General features: G+C 41.8%; 1 protein-coding gene across 1 annotated transcript in view; it reads left to right on the top strand.

Moving 5' to 3' along the window:
* The window catches only part of HSPH1 (heat shock protein family H (Hsp110) member 1), a 735,818-nt gene that overhangs the window by 74,687 nt on the left and 644,044 nt on the right, over positions 1-17,087 (top strand). Inside the window, exons 3-4 of the mRNA XM_078656001.1 lie at positions 8,735-8,875; positions 16,415-16,537. Coding sequence (XP_078512127.1) covers positions 8,735-8,875; positions 16,415-16,537 — 264 coding nt within the window. The remainder of the gene's footprint in view (positions 1-8,734; positions 8,876-16,414; positions 16,538-17,087) is intronic.

The raw sequence follows: 17,087 nt of genomic DNA, 5'->3' as shown, positions 1-17,087 counted from the left end.
CATATACTGCGAGGCCCGCCTTTGGTCTCCAAATAGATGTGATCTTGTGACCTCATCCTGATACAGTGGCCTGCCAGTTGCACAGGATGAATCAGCCAAGTCTTTTGAAGAGCAGTAATCTCATATTTTCCCTATTTGCTTGGGGAACACCATCATGAAATGTATGCTTTGTCCAGCAATGTTCCAGGAGAGGATGTTTAGTGAGAACTCCTGGGGCTTACTAGTCCATTGTGTAGGGAATTACTCTTTTCTTGGGGACATTTAAGGCTGACGCTAACCAGTGCCATTGAGCCTGGTTCCTTTTTTTGTTTGAACAGCTGTTCCCATTATGCTGCGGGCAGTTCTTGGTCTTCTGACTGGCATTAACAGGAGTAGAGGGTAGCGTGATTTTATAAGGTTTGAAAGTGTTATACCCCATGTTTTAAACTGTCAGCTGGTGTTCATAATTTTTTTTTTTAAATCTTTTTATTATTTTCAAAACCGAGAAGGAAATAGACATACCAGGTGCCATACATTCAGACATAATAATAAGGCGAACAGGCATAGAAACAGGGTAGATCCTAAGCAACGAAAAAATGGTTGAGACGCCTACCCTAATGTTTGAGAAGCAGGATATGCAAAAGTACAATATACGATCCACATTAAGCGCAAGCCCTCAGAGCCTGCCCACCCATAAATCAGGATACTAGAAGAAGCATGAGCACCAGATACTAGAATACAATCAGAGTCAGGATGTTCCACCAACTACACTTATAAAAGAAAAGTGAAAGAGAGTGCGAAGAAAAAAAACCCATAAAAACAAAAATGAAGACAAAACAATAAACCCATCCCCCCACCCTGCACCCCTGCATATGGCTGTCGCCTAACCCCAACTAGCAGTGTGCCTGTCGCCCCAACTAACTAAGTACTAAAAAGTAGAAAATGGAGGAGGGCATCTTCATACATGCCCCTGGTCTCCCCTCCCCCCGCCAGAACCAAGAATCCCCAGACTGAGGTCAAGAAATCTATTAGCCTGCAAATACGTATCGCAACAAAGGAAACTTCAAACACCGCCCAGCCTCCCGAAAGCATCATGTTAGCAAACCCCAGGTCCAGCAAGACTCGATGTCAAACCCAGTCACTCAGTCTCATCCTTGACCCTTCCGATCAGACGTGTGAGCCCCTTCCGGACGAACTGTCGCTTCCGCAGGATAATCCAAGCACGAAGAAGCTGTAGCAGAGTTTAAACCGAGACGTAGCAGAGAGATGTAAGTGCTGAGAACTCCGTCAGGTCCAGAGACTCCCCTCACCGTTATGAACTCCCAACGTTGTTTCGTCCGCCATCTTAGCGGTGCCGATGTATAGGGGAGTGACGCAGTTTCAAACCAATAACAGTTCCCATCAAAAGTCTCCGGAAAGGGAACAACAAGTAGTCTTTCCATAGTCGGCAACGATCGTAGGCCTGACAATCCATTTGTGGCATCGAGCTCGTTCTCATCACCCAATACACTGGTCAGAGGCTCCGACACCTCCCATAGTACGGGGTCTGCTTCCTCCATCGAAGGGGCCATCTTGGGTATCTCGAGTCGTTTCATTTCTTGTAGTGAAGCAGGGTCCGGTCCAATCCGCCCAATTTCAGACAAACGCGCTATCATTTTATGAAAGTGGGCTTCAACGCAAATATGAAGTGACCCTATGGCTGCCAGCACAGTTCGTAGTGACGGGTCACTCTCTGTCCGTTCCACCACTCCTCGCTCGGTTTCGGTCATATTCACGTCCCCAGAGAGCCCGGTCTCCCCCGGGGGAACAGGTGGATGCGTAACGGACGACTGCAGAGGGGAACTTATCGTTGGTTACAATAACAATCCGGACTTCGCCACCGCAGGCGGAGATCCCAACCCAGCGAACACAGGCGGGGCCCTAACAGGGCCATCGGGCCAGGGACCCCCGTCCACCGCTTCAATTGTGCATTGTCACCCCTCCATCGATATTCACCAAGTCAGCCAATCGTCGTTAACATCGATCCAAAAAACCTTCCACTTCGGTAGACCGGACCCTGTCACACAACTACAGCCGATGTTGTTCAACTGAAACCCGGCTGGGCCAGTACTCGGGACCCCGGCTTCCAAGCTGGTCTAAGCCGCAAACTGCCACACAACGTATCTTTGTCTACCAAACTGGTAGAAATCTCGGGATCACACCATTAATCTCTAGTCGGGTTCATACACACTGAGGCAGGGCGCAAAAACAGGATAAATAACAGGATCTTCTGGCAGGAGTCGGCGGAGCCGGGAGTCTACGCGGCCATCTTGTTTTGCTAGAGTAGCTCCTCCCTGTGGTGTTCATAATTAAGAGTGTATTATCCTCTGTTCTCCAGGTGGAGTGGGTTTGATCTGGTAGCCTACGGTGCTCGCTGGAAAGAAATTTGATGGATAACAAGTCTGAGGATTTAATATTGTTCAGTGTTGTAATTTAGGCAAACAGTCTTATATTTCCTTTATTGATGATGTCATGCTGGCCTTGCGACACATACTGGGGAGTTAGCAAGATTTGCCAGTTTGAACTCCGCTTTTGCTTAGAATGCATTGTAGGTGATGGAGGAGTGAAGTGGCCTCTCCAAATCAGTGTTTTGTGGGTGTGATGTTTGGACAGCTCCCTCATATCTTTGCATATTAATGTTTACTAATTTGAATGTGTTTATTGTTTCAATTAATAAAAATTGTTAACAAAAGAAAAAAGGCTGGTTGGAGGATACTCCGTCCAGACACATTTTTGAACATAAATAAAACATGATCATTTCATTTAACAAAACTGTTAGTAATATAAAAGACATAATCATTTATTTAAAACATTCTGGTGATTGCTAATTTAAGAAAAAAAGGGGACCGCAAGTTTAAAACTACAGTTTGACTTTGACTGTGTCATAATGTAATAGTTCTTTCACCTTGTGGGCAAATTTCGCTAATCTTGCTAGTTCCATTTGGATCTCCAGCTTAAAGAGAAGTTTCATGTCATCTAAACAGGTGCGTATCCCATATTTTAAACAAGGGTTTCAGTAAAGTGCGACGTGCGTAATTTAAACGGTGACATATACAGACCATGTGGGCCATGGATTCCTCATACTGGTGACACAATCTGCAGGTAGTAACAACCTCTAATGTTTCCCATCAGCTGTTGATGTCTTTTATTGGTAGTACCATCAATCTCACTGACAGAATGTGCTGTAAAATTGACTTATTCAAGGCAGAGCCAAGGTATGGCTGGCTCAGTTTATCGTGGAAGGAACTGGCTAATACTGTTTACTACTATCCTATAACTTTAGAAGGGGTTCTTTAAATGATGGCCCGCTGAACGGCTTCACGTGGGTTTTTTCCAGGCTCGTTGTTTGAAAATGTGATAATTTGACCACCAGATGTTTGGCCTTCAGTCAGTACTTTGCTATTGACTCTCCCTTTATTTGATGTTACAGGGGCATGATCAATTGCCATATTTAATTTGTACCACATTATTTCTTGTGTTGCAAGGGATACAATCCTATCTGCTTCTAGATCCTGTGTGTGTTGCCAGGTGCACTTCACCTTTCTTCCATATTGTGCACTCTGAACAGGGCCAGTTTGAATCTGCACACTGTTCCATGCCTTCTGTAGGTTATCAGTCATGTCAGATGTTATTTGCGACGAATATAATGAATCCAAATTTGACTGCTTCTCCTCAATCACCTTGTTCCTAACTAGGTTCATTGAGGTGCTTACAGTTGCTAAGTTTTGTTGTTCCTCCTTGGCTTCTGAGAGTGTTTATAGTTTGTTACTTCATGAGTCGTCTTTCACTATGCCCTCGAGGTTCTTTCTTGCCTTCCTAGCACGTTTCTTCTGCCTCTTATTTTGGACTGGGATCATAGGTTTGCTCTGTTCCAAATTCTTCTCCAATGGCTGGCCGGGTAGGTGGAGTACTTGTTCAGTTGGTTCCGGTTTAGTTGTAGGTACCGCATCCAAGGAGCTGAGTGCCTTCCTTGGCTCCGACGTCTTGAGCTTCTCTGTTGTCGCAACTTGGGGGCAATTGCTCAACTGTAGGATATGCCTATAAGTTGTTGTTTCTGCCTTATAGTTTTTCCTTATGTTGAAGATACTCGTTAAAACGGGCTGGTATAGAGCATAACTTGGCAATAATTGGATCACACCCACAATCTGTCTGATCTGTTTGAACTGGTAAGTTCTTTTCTTGCACTCTTGTTATCTTGTTGTCAATTTTTCCAGTTTTGCATTAATACCCGAAATATGGACGAATATTAGGTTCATGAGCTCAATCTAGATGTCCAACTTCTCCTACTGCATATAAGGTTCCCTGTTTGATGTTTGTAGGATGTTTAATAATGAGAAGCGTAAGTTTGAGATCTTCTGCGCTCTTAAATTGAAGATATCTTGGTTCTCATTGCTCTCAATGCCAATGCATGGTTCTTTCATTTCCCTTATTGTCTTTAGTACTGAGGTGTGAAAGGCATTATAGTCTGTACCCTCAAACTGGAACCACGTATTAATGAATGAGCCGCATCTTGACAACTTCTAACCGTTGTTTGCGTCCTCTTGGGTAGAAGGTTCCAAGCAACTTGAAATTTCAGTTGTGGATTGTGCGCGCTCTTCAGAATCGTCAGCCAGATGGATGATCTTAATCTCCATTGTCTGCATTAAATCAGTTTTATTTGTTAATGAAATTGAGTGCAAGCAAAAATGATCCATCTCTTCTTCGATAAAATGAATAGTATTAATACAGTTGTTGGTTTCCTGCATAGAGGACTGGATTGAGTCCGGTCTTAGGACAAGTCTTGGCGTTGAATGTTGATAGTTTGACGCATGGACCTGGGTAGTGATGATGTTACCACCTGGTCTTTGACTCATTGCTGGGGCTGTTGTTTTTACAGCTTCTTTCGAATTTACGCTAGACTTTGGACAGGGCATAAAGCTTGATCCTTTAAGAAAGTGAATTCACCACTACGATTTATTGTCCCTCATAGTGTCTGAATTGGCAATACCAATGGGTTGTCCTGACTACACCTGTTTTTGTTCGGTTGTCTGGTGACTTGTCTTTCTTAGGCTTCCTTGTAGGCTTTTTGTATTTCGGTCGCTTTTGCTCAGTCTCTGTCTGTGCCTGATCTCATTTTACCAGTCTCCTTAAAGTGCTTGATATATTGTTGGATTTGTCGGGGGCAGTCACTGAGCTTACAAACCGCACCCCAACCTATTTGGGGCCATCTCCACAAGTTTAAGCTCAACCCAATGTGGCTGTGCTAACAACCACCCTGCCATGAACTGCTAGATACTGTTGCTAAATTCTTACGGCTTTATGTTCACAATCAACTTTGTGTAAGACTGTGTACCCATCCTACAAACAACACTGCAAAGCGAATGTGGTCACTTTTATGGTGAAGGGAGAGCCAAGGCAAATAATCTATGGAGCTTTTATGCTCCCCTGCTTCTGTCTGATAAATATTCTAACCACCCAATCGGTAGTGCGCTGCCCATGGGAATTTACCCGTATTAATGGAGGGAGGGGGCACAAGCATGCACACAACTCTTGACACTCTGGAGGAGTAGGTCTCTCAGCAAGAAGGGAGGATGAAGCTGTTTATAGTCTGGGGGAGGACAGGTTAGAGGAGCGTAGAACACAGAAGTCACTGGACACATGTCCTGACCTGGGTGCCTCCGCTGCGTGCACAACTTTAGACATTCCTCACCACTCAACTGGCCTTCAGACCCACGCCTGCATGTCACTTTACCTCTCACCGCGTCCGGCTGCAAGTGCACAAGACAGAGGGGACAAGATCAGCAGGGCGGCAAGATGGCCTGACGCCTCCACCGATGCCTGTAGCTTAACGTCTCGCACCAATGCCGCAAAATCACTTGTTTGTGTCCACTGGGCATGGAGCAGGTGCAGGCAGGCACGGGTACAGGGCGGGGAAACCCCTCCCACAATACTGGTTTTGGTCGTCCAGGAGGCTCCAGCGCTGTCCACACTGGCGTTGCCATGGGCTTCCGTAATCGGTCTCCGATTGGCTAATCTCATATACCCTAACATAACTGACTATTTTGATTTCTGTTTTTCTTCCTTCTCCAGAGCTCTAATTTCTTGTTTTCTTTTTGATTCTTATTTATGCGTGTATCTGTTCACTCTTTACTATGTTCAATAAGTATATATTTTGGCTACTCTTTCTTTTTTATGGACATTATTACGTGTTGCCCTAATGTATGTGCATACATTTCTTCATTGCTACTACATTTCATGTAGTATCTTGATATGCAAGGGGTATCATGATACAAAAAGATTGATACAATTATCGAAACTAAAATACTTTAGCAGAACTTCCGCAAAAGTCTTACTGTAATGCCATTGAATATCTTAAAATAAAAAAGCAGTGAGTAGGATTTTTAAAAATGTACTAGCTAGTAATTACAATGGTGGTGTGGTAATCGTATATTACAAATCCATTAACGTTGAATTAATAGCATCGGATACAAATGGTTGATGGTTGCTCTTAGATGCCCTTTTTCAACAAAGTTCATTTAACCAAACTCCATCTATATGAACCAGTACATAGAGACTTTCAGGAATAATATTAAAAGTCAAAAGGCTTCAATATTCAAAAGGCTTCACTAATGCAAAATCTATTTGCTTTGTCAATGTTTTTTTTACCTGGCTTAAAGTAAAAAACAAACACTATGACATGGCCAGCATTGACTGCGTCATAGCGTTTTTTTTAAATTTAAGCCATGTTGCACAGAAGTTCAGCTGCTGTGCAACATGTAAAAAAACATTGACAAAGCCAATAGTTTTTTCATAGGCGAAACCTATTAGCTTTGCCAATGCTTGTTTTCGTCAGACACTCCTTGAGAGGGCTTATATTTTTTTTCTTCCTTGTATGCTTGTTCATGGAGCAGTGACTGCAGTTCGATGGGTTGTAATTGTCGTTTAGTTCCTATAAATCTATATAGGATCTGTGCGGGATTGGTGTCCAGACTGATTCCAGACACCCCCAAAGGATATGTTAGCCTGTAGACCAGCTGGCTCACAGTCCCACTATAGGCCCCCCAACCTTACCAAGGAGTGAATAATTTCTGGTAACTATCGAACATTGTGGAAATTGTACTACTTTTGGCTCAGTCACTCGTGCTCACTCGGTCTCAGAGAAATACAAAGAATAAATGATGGGGACGTTTTCGAGAAGTATTTATTGAACCAGCGTCATTCTAGTATAAAAATCGTGTGCTGCAACAACCATTAGACAGAAAAAGATACATAAGATTAAAAGCACCAACAAAATAAATAAAAGGTAGAATTCTACCATGGTGCTAAAAGAGTGAATATATGCAGGCATATAGATTTATGGCAGTAATAATGCATACTCCTAAAATGCTAATCCTAGCTAAGTTTATCTAGCATGTATATGGGTAAAAAGACAAAAATCCCCTCAGGAAAGAGCCAACCCTATTACCTGATGGGATTGAACATAGGACTCTGTCTTGGTCTCGAGTTGGACACCCCCAAGGGATGTCAGACCACTGCGCATGGAGTGTCTACGTGCAGGCACTTCAGCGCCTCGTGATAGCATGGATGCTTCTTCTCTGGTTTGCCCAGCTAAGGTGTGGTACTTCTATACCTGAAAGGTACCCTCAGGTGTTCGACCTGGATGTGTCATGGTACTATGGGCCTGTCATCCAAGGATGAAAATAGTGGTGACATTTGTACAGTTAGTATACAGAAGATGGAAATCCTGCTGTGATACTAAGAAATTCTCATGCATAATAAATGATGCTGGTTTTCTAAGAAAACCACACAAAATTTAGTCTGCACCTAACTATATAACAGGTCAGCATCAGAGCCGTTATGTAGAGCAAGGTAGGACAGATATAGGTAAAAGGTCATGCAGCTACCTAGGCCTATATTGGGGTACATTGGGGTTCATAACATAATAAAAATACTATATTTCCTTAGAAAGGTTTCCTACATGCCTTGTTGCTACACCTTTGTCAACAGGGATGATGTAATATCCAACCCACCTCTCGGTGCAAGTCACCGCTGGAAATGATCTTTCTGCATGACTAATTCTACTTATCTCTGGCAGTAGAGTTCATCGTGCATTTATGTGACTATGCTGGATTTCAGAAGGAGTATGAGCAATAAAGAGCCCTTTACATGTTGTAATCAGGGCACATTTGCTTTGAATAAAGTGACAGAGGTCGCATGTATGTCTTCTGAAAAATTTCTGTCTATTCTTTTAAAGGTTATGAGACGATAAAATAGCTCAGGCTGTGGGACCACAACAATAGAGACATTAAATCTGCCTAAGTCTTTGCAGCCTCTCAATACCACAGGTGCTAATGATCAACAGACAAAATTGGCATACCGCCTAAGTCTCTATTTCTAAGGTTAGCAAACGTCTGATCTGCCAGATTAGCATCATGAACTCCCAATATCGCAGAGAACGGTTAGTTTGTAGTGAAAAATTGTCCGTATTCAAAGATTTCACCATGGAATGATGAGTGGAAGAATGGACCTTTCCTGATTTTACACACAGTTCTGTTTATCTGTTTTGTGTCCTGCCGCAAATTTAAAAATCGCGCAATAGTTATGGACGTGAAGAAAGACAATGGACTAGTAGCACTGTAGTTACCAGCAAGGATTTTAATATGTGGACTAATTTATAATATTGAGTTGTGCTATAAATGTAAGTTCTAATGATGTGACATTTTCTTCTTTTCTGCAGCAAATAACACATGCCAACAACACATTGTATAACTTCAAGAGATTCCATGGGCGTTCATTCAGTGACCCTTTTGTTCAACTGGGGAGGGACAGTTTGAGTTATGATTTGGTTCCAATGAAAAATGGAGGCGTTGGAGTTAAGGTGAGGCTTGAGTACTTACTTCTGCTACAGCTTTTGTATTGCAATACAAAATTAAAGTACTGGTAATGGACAATGAGACTAGGATAACAATGATTCCCAAATTAGATATGATTAGCTATGGGAATATTATAAGCTATTTTCATACACCACAGTATGGTGGTGAGTAAATAGCCTAAGGAAGTTAAACAATAAAAAAGCAAACTCATAGCAACATCGTTTAATTCATTTATGTATAGATAAGAAATCTATAAGTTGCAGGAAACCGTAGTATTTTGGGAACCTAGGGCCAGATGTACAACCCTTTTTTGCGCTCGCAAACGGGAGATTGGCTCATTTGCAACTGCAAAAAAAGATAACGCCATGTACAAACGCAATTTTGCGAGTCACTGACTCGCGAAATAGCGTTTGCGACTCTCGCTATTAGGAAGGGGTGTCCCATCCTAATAGCGAGACTCACTGCCATGTAATATTGTTTTGCAACCGCATTTGCGGCAGCAAAACACTCGCAGTTTACCACCTACTTCAAGTACGTGGTAAACCACTCGCAAACAGGAAGGGGTCCCAAGAGGGCCCCTTCCCCTTTGTGAATGTCTGAGAAAATAATTTTTAAGAGCAGGCATTGGTCCCAGGGATCACTGCCTGCCCTTAAAAAATGAAACTGAAAAGTTTAATTTTTCTTTTTTTAAATGCATCCCGTTTTCCTTTAAGGAAAACTGGCTGCATTTAAGAAAAGAAAAACTGCTTCATTTAAAAATCAATCCAGACATGGTGGTCTGCTGACCCCAGCTGGCCACCATCCCTGGGAGTGCTAGCCATTCCCAATGGGGTCCCAAATTGCGCTTGCCTCATGAATATTGATGAGGCTGGCAATTTGCGACCCCATGGGAATCGCTAACAGTGTCTGTGACGCTGTTGTACATTACATTTTGCAAGTCGCAATTTGCGAGTCGCAAAATGTAAGGGTCGTATGTCTGGCCCCTGGTGATTGAGCATTATTTAAAAGAAAGGGCACTTCAGAAAGCGCCAGTCAACTAATCTGAAGTATCTTGAGGAGATGGGAATGAGTCATCTGATGCTCACTGTGGCCCCTGTATTCTGTAGTATCCTTTAGTAAGTTAAGGTATATTGATCTCTATAGTGTCAGGAAAGTTTTTTTAATGACTTAGCCTAATGTCATTATGGGTAGAAATCATTTACTTTGGTTTGAAGTTATTTCTACTCCTATTGAGGGTGCATTTTTAACAGAACTCAATTTACAGGCAAACGTGATTCTTTACATCGTAGGTAACAAAAGAAAGGAAAAGTGTCTCTCACTCATAGGACCTTTGCTGTTATTCATGAACACTGAATATCTTCCACTAAAAGAGGAATATCTTCTTTAGAACCCGTTTTATTAACTGCATAAACTTAACAGTGCCTAACCATCAGGCATTTTATTTTCTCCATAACGTTAAAATGTTTTAAAAAGGAAATTCCACTTGCTTCTAAAAGTGCTGTAAAGTCTCTTTAAGAGCCCATAGACAAAACAAATGTTCTTTAAATATGTAAAGGAATATGTAAAAACAAATGGCTACATGGGCTTGCAGAGCCTTCAGGCTAAAGACATTAAAAACTGTAAAGTGCATTTAAAGTAGCAGGCTGACCTAGCCGTCCAACAAGGCACAGGCGGTTGGACTCCTCCTCATCTTTCTGCCCTCCACTAGGCTTTGCTCGGAGATCTGTTTGAATTCAATTTCAGTCAGATTGTGTAATAAAACAGTACCAGTTTGATATGTGTTCTGTTTTCTTTTTTTACTTTTTTTTACTCTTATAGCAGTAATTTACATTACCAGGGCTACACACAATATCAAGTTTGAATCCTACAATTACAGCATAACCATTCCTATATATAAGAAATAACAAACTGATTAACAATCAGTATTACAGTTGATCCGTGTCCACATCATCACCAATTGCAAGTATCAAAGTACCCAGTCCCAATCAACACCTCTTAGTCTCCTCTCCAATACCCTCTACAGTCTTAGTTTCAAATAGTACATCAATAGTCCTCAAACATGGATACATCCAAGCCCATGAATCCTCATAGTGGTGTGCTCCCCCACCCAGCACCGACAACTCATCCCGATCCAAATCTGTCCCCCCCCCCCCCCAAGCAGTGTCCAACCAGTGCTCCTGTGTGGCAGTTTATGCCATACCTTGATATTGCTTGCCCTTCTCACTACTTCCACTCATCCCCATATCCTCCTACAGTGCAGCCCAAGTTCCTAAGTCCTCCTCCAGTTTATCATCTCGTCAGCTTCATGTGTGCCTTCTCCGCCATTGCCCACTCCACAACATTTGTATACCATAAATTAGGAGAACGGTGCCTCATACTCAGTCACCCTATGGCCACCCGTCTCTTAGCCAGTACTAAAGTTAACTGTAGAACCTCCAATGCATATTACCCACTCTAGGTTGTTTAAGTATGCCGAGCAGGCACACCTGCTGTGTTTCTTCCAGACCTGTTGACTGGGTGTGAGTGTTTGATTGGTTCAGATGCTCCGTCTATCACCACCCCCTTTTGTACCGCTTTGTTCGCCATAAGTTGGCAGGGTATGCTCAGACGTTGAGTCCCTTGCTCACTTTACCACTGGATTCAAGCAAGCCTGGCTGGAGACGGCTGAAATGCCAGAAACCGGTCCTAGGAAGCTTGATTCCGGTCCAGGGAAGGCCTGGCTTGGCAGTTCGGGCTGGACTGTTCCCATGAGGCACAGGGTAAGACTGATTTGCATATGGCCATGTCTGAACTGGGGTGGCAGAGTGGGCTAAAGAACGGTGATGGATTAAACTCAGATCTGTTGACTGGGTGTGAGTGTTTGATTGGTTCAGATGCTCCGTCCATCACCACCCCCTTTTGTACCACTTTGCATAACATAAAACACGAGAACTCTTGGCTTTGTAAACATGTTTTAAATACCTTCATACACAATTTAATTTAATTTTTAATTTTTTAATTTTTAGTGTTTTCTATAGCGCGAACATGACCCTGCACAGGGTATCAGAGCGCTTTACAATAGCATATAAACAACATTCTTAACTTTACATGTTACTAGCCATAGGTGATTACGTATTAGCAAATCCGTAAGAGCTAACATAACCAAAAAGTTCACATATAGATTTCTATAAAGTCTTTGGAACTTAAATGAGATAAAAACTAGAATAACATTTCAACCTAGTACAGTGAGTTGCTTGTGTGGAAATTCTACCAGCCAGGCCGAATGAAATAAAAGAAGTACAGTTATAAGGATTTAAGGGAGAAATTTCCTCATATAAAACGATTTTGCTTCCTTTTTAAATTTTGCGATGGTTGGAATTCTTCTCAACTCCGGGGGGAGGGCGTTCCAAATTCTCGGTGCCGCCCCTGAGAATGCTCGGTCATAAGTTCTTTTCTTATGGAAGCGCGCCGGTTTCAGTAGTAGATCAGCATTGCTCCTGGAGGAACGGGACCCTCCCGACAACGTGAGTTTCTTGGCGAGGTAGACTGGATATTTGTTGTGAATTGCTTTGTGTGTGACACATGCCAGCTTGAACTGGATTCGTGCTTCGAAAGGAAGCCAGTTGAGAGCTTTCAAGTGGGGGGAGATATGGTCAAATTTTTTGGATCCCGCTATGAGTCTTGTGGCTGCATTAAGGCATGCTTTCAATGGGGCTGTTGAGATCTTAGGGAGCCCGGCTAAGGTTGTGCAACCGTATTCAATCCTTGAGATGACCAATGCCTGAACTGCTGTTTTGAGGTCTGCTTTGTTTAAGAAAGGCTTTAGTTTTCTTAAGTAGCTTAAGTGGAACCTGGCGTTTTTTGCCATTGTGTTGATATGTACAGACATATTAAGGTTTTTGTCCAGAATGATACCCAGAGATTTAGTTGACTCCACAATCTTCGGAGTGCACTTTAGAGCTGTGATGAGGTTGGACCATTCAGCAATCAATGTTTTGCTTTTTTTAGGAGTAATCAGGAGGAATTCCGTTTTTTGAGGATTAAGTTTTAGGTGGTTCTTGGTTAGCCATAGAAGTGTTCTTGCTAGAGCAATGTTCATTGTCTTTAAATCATCAGTCGACGCAACCTTAATGTACAGCTGAGTGTCATCAGCATACATATGGTAAGCAATGTTAGCATTTTGAAGTATTTCCGTAAGAGGTTCTACGTATAGATTGAAAAGTGATGGAGATAGCGTTGAGCCTTGAGGAACTCCTATAGTATTGTCAGTTGCATTTGAAAGGGTTTGATTGACCATTATTTTTTGTGATCTATTCTCCAGAAAGGAGCTGAACCAGGATAGCACTGTCCCCTCGAATCCCATCCTGTTTTTAAGTCGATCGAGGATATAGGCATGGTTCACCGTGTCGAAAGCTGACGACAGGTCCAATAAGATTAGGAGGCATGTTTTATTCTGGTCCAGAGCCAGTAAAGCGTCATCTACTATGTGCAGAATCGCAGTTTCTGTACTGTGATTTGGACGGAAACCGGATTGGCAGTCATTTAGAAGCTTGAATTTAGAGATGTGTAGGCTCAATTGATGTTGGACACATTTTTCCAGAATTTTGGCCAACATGGGAATATTGGTTACCGGTCTAAAGTTGTTCGCATCTAAAGGGTTCTCAGTCGGTTTTTTTAGGAGTGGGATGACTTGTCCTGTTTTTAAGCAGGCTGGTATTTGACCTTGAAACAACGAGGCATTAATGATCTTGGACCAGGCCGGGATTAGCAGGTGATTTATGGAGGACCAGCATTTCGCCGGAAGGGGATCATTGTAATGATTGTTAGGTTTCGAGGTCGCCATGATTTTTGAAATGTCTAATTCGCTGACCTGTGTAAAATCTGACCATCTCGCACTGTTTTTGGGTTCGGCTGATTCTGGTTCCTCCGGCACCTTATCTCCCCAGTCCTTCTCCAATTCAATGTCATCCGCCGCTTTTTTGAGTTCCCTCTCCAATGAGTTGGCTTTGTTTGTAAAGAAGATCGAGAAGTCTTCGCTGTTTAAGCAAGTTTTGGCAAGGACTGGAGCTATTTTGGCCGCCTTGTTTGATTGATCTTTAAGTAGATCGAATAGTTTCCTTGGTCTATTAACTGCATTGTCCAGTTCTTTCCTGAAGAATTCTTTTTTAGATTTAATAATGCTTTTATTATACGCTTTCCTGGATTGTCTCAGTAAGGTTAGCTGGGGTGAGGAGGGGTGTTGTCGCCATTTACGTTCAGCTGATCTCAGTGACCTTCTTTCTTCATTTAGGGCTCCGTTGAACCATGGGTTTTTGTCTTTGTCTGAGAATCTTTTTAGTTTTAGCGGGGCTATGTCCTCAATGATGCTGGACATTGTTTCGTTGTAATGTAGCGTGAGGTCGTTGACGTCCTCCATGCTCATGGGTGGCTGCAGATCAATATTGCATCGTGCCGCTAGGTTTTCCATATTAATTTCTCTGGTGTCCCTAGACCATTTTTTAGGTTTAATAGTTTGTGTAGATGATTTAGATTTTCTGAGGGGGATTTCGAAGGTAATTATGTGGTGGTCCGACCAGTCGCAGGGTGTGATTGCAATGTTCTCAATAGATTTCTCTTTAGCTATGATCCAATCAAGAATAGATCCTTTATTGTGGGTGGGGAGATGACATCCTTGGACTAAGGATTGGCTATCCAGGAAGGATTTTAACAGGGTGATTTGATTGTCATCATGATCTTCCCAATGCATGTTGAAGTCTCCTAAGAATATATCGCTCGTCTGCAGATTAGAGTTAGAAGTTATGATTTCTATCAACTGGTCTGTGAATTTGGTCTTAGTACCCGGGGGTGGTATAAGGCATGTAGTTTACAGTTCAGGTTATTTGCTGCTCTTAAGGACATGCCTAGATATTCACACGACTCTAAAGGCTCAGCTTGTATTTTTGTTATGGAAATGTCAGATTTATGTATACAAGCGATGCCACCACCTTTTCTGATGATTCTGTCCTGCCTCAAAATCTGGTAGTTAGGGGGGACCAGTAGGTCTAGGCAGGGCGACGAAGAGTCAGAGAGCCATGTTTCCGTTAGAATGATTATGTCAATGTTATGGTTAAGAATGAGATCAGCTATGTCTGCCGCATGTTTATTTGCCGATCGACAATTGAGTAGAGCGCAGCGAAAATGCTCAATGCTCAAGGGTGGCAGAGATTCTTCAGGCGTTAATGCCACTCTCCTAAGATTGTTGGCATTGATCCCTCTAGTATTAGCCTGAGAGTTTCTACAGGCTTTCGTTACTATAGTTTGAATATTATGGTTTTCTTCTAGCTTAGTTTTAGTGGTAGGCCTGGGTTCATATGTGGATACAATAGATAATAGCTCACTATCAGTCAGATAGTTGAGTTGCGTGCGAGGACGGTAAATTCTGTTCGATAAAGCCAATGGGGTGGAGCTTTGTTTAACATGCGTTTCATGGTGGGAAGATTGAAAAATCTCCATTTTTGCCAGCCATTTTTGCCAGCCATGCAGTCTACAATACCTATGAAGCAAAGTGAAATAACTGCAAATCCCATGTAACCAAACAATCCAGTCACCACCCATTAATTGTTGAAGTAACCTTAAATTGGCTTGTGACACTGATAGGAAGCCAACTTGCGGGTTTAAGTCGTTCTGGGATTTCTTTCTGTTCCATTGCATTAAAAAATTACATTTCCAGTTTCGAATAGTCACTCTACCTTTCAGAGTGTTTACTTCTGGTTGGCTTAACAGAGTAGACACTTGTTGTCATATTTGCAATTTTCAAGAAGAGAGTATTTCCCATGTTTTGTTTGTGTGTCCTGGGTATAGTACTTCCGACGTACCTGGCTTGCACCAGTATGCAGGCTTTTAGGAGTATGCACTCAACAAGAAGCCCTTCACATTCTTAAATCCGATTCCAATCCAGTAATAGCTATTTCCATCTCTAAATTTCTGGGTGCTCTGTAGCAAGGCTCTTTGTCGCCCATTTGATCAAGTTTAAGTATATGTGTTCAATTGTTCTGATAATTGCCTGATATGATGGTACTCTCATCTTATCTTCCATCTTGGGAAGATATGCATATTTTTTTATCTTTCTTATATAGTTAATTATTTATTCATGAATCATGGTGCATTCATTACACAACTGTCATATTGTATCTATCTTATTTCTTAACTTGTCTTTCTGGATAAATTTTCTAAGCATGTTTTATTCATTTTAGGTATTTATGATGTTTATATTGTTATGACCCTGATGGCCGAAATTAAGTGATTTGAACTGAACCAATGCCTATTATAAATGCGTGGCCTTGTAACCTTTCCCTTTCCAGTGCTTTCGAGCACTTGGGTGTCTTAAGGTTTGGTTCTTGCTATCATAAACTGCCTGGAAGCATGTGTGCTGTCCTAGCTGCACATGATGGTGTTTCACTCTTTTTATAAAGTGTATTGAGCTTTTGACAGTTACTAGTTGTATTATTGCAATTGGACAACTACATATAAATTAGGATGGTACATTCTCTAACTTCATTTGACATTTTACATGTTCTCCCCTATAGGTTATGTACATGGATGAGGAACATACCTTTAGTGTGGAACAGATAACAGCTATGCTTTTGTCAAAGTTAAAGGAGACTGCTGAAAACAACCTCAAGAAGCCAGTAACAGATTGTGTTATATCTGTAAGTTGTTATGGTGCACGCTTTGTCTGAGGACATAGAGTATCATTTGACATTTAGATACTTTGTATATATAGAAGTAAAACATTGGATTCCAATTTTTCATTCAAACCCTCCCTTGCTTGTCTTCTTTCTCTTTAAGTAGATTGTCACATATATTTGTGTATTTATATGCTATACTCGCATTTTCCTCATTTTCAGTCCTAGTTGTCAATCCAGTGTTCTGAGTCTCCCATTATCACTTTTTGAGTACCTTGCCACCTAGTGGGATGTTCGGAAATTGCTTCATAACCTGTTTAAAAATACATTTTTTATATTAGTGTTGATTAGAACACCTGTCTTAAGCACTTTGCAAATTCCTGTGTGTGATCCTAGGCTAGATTCTTTTTGTTTTCTTTTTTGATGTCTTAGGTCCTTGTTCCTGGTTTCTTCTTTCTGTCTATTTTTCTTCAGATAAGGTAGTTTAGGCCCTAGTAATCTGGTTTAAGGTAATTAACGCCATGCCACAAACTGTTAGCGACAACTTCTGTACATAATTCCTTCTTCTTGCAAG

The sequence above is a fragment of the Lissotriton helveticus genome, chromosome 8 (genome assembly GCF_964261635.1).
Source record: "Lissotriton helveticus chromosome 8, aLisHel1.1, whole genome shotgun sequence".
NCBI classification, from domain to species: Eukaryota; Metazoa; Chordata; class Amphibia; order Caudata; family Salamandridae; genus Lissotriton; species Lissotriton helveticus.
This window is presented reverse-complemented; position numbering and strand designations above follow the sequence as displayed.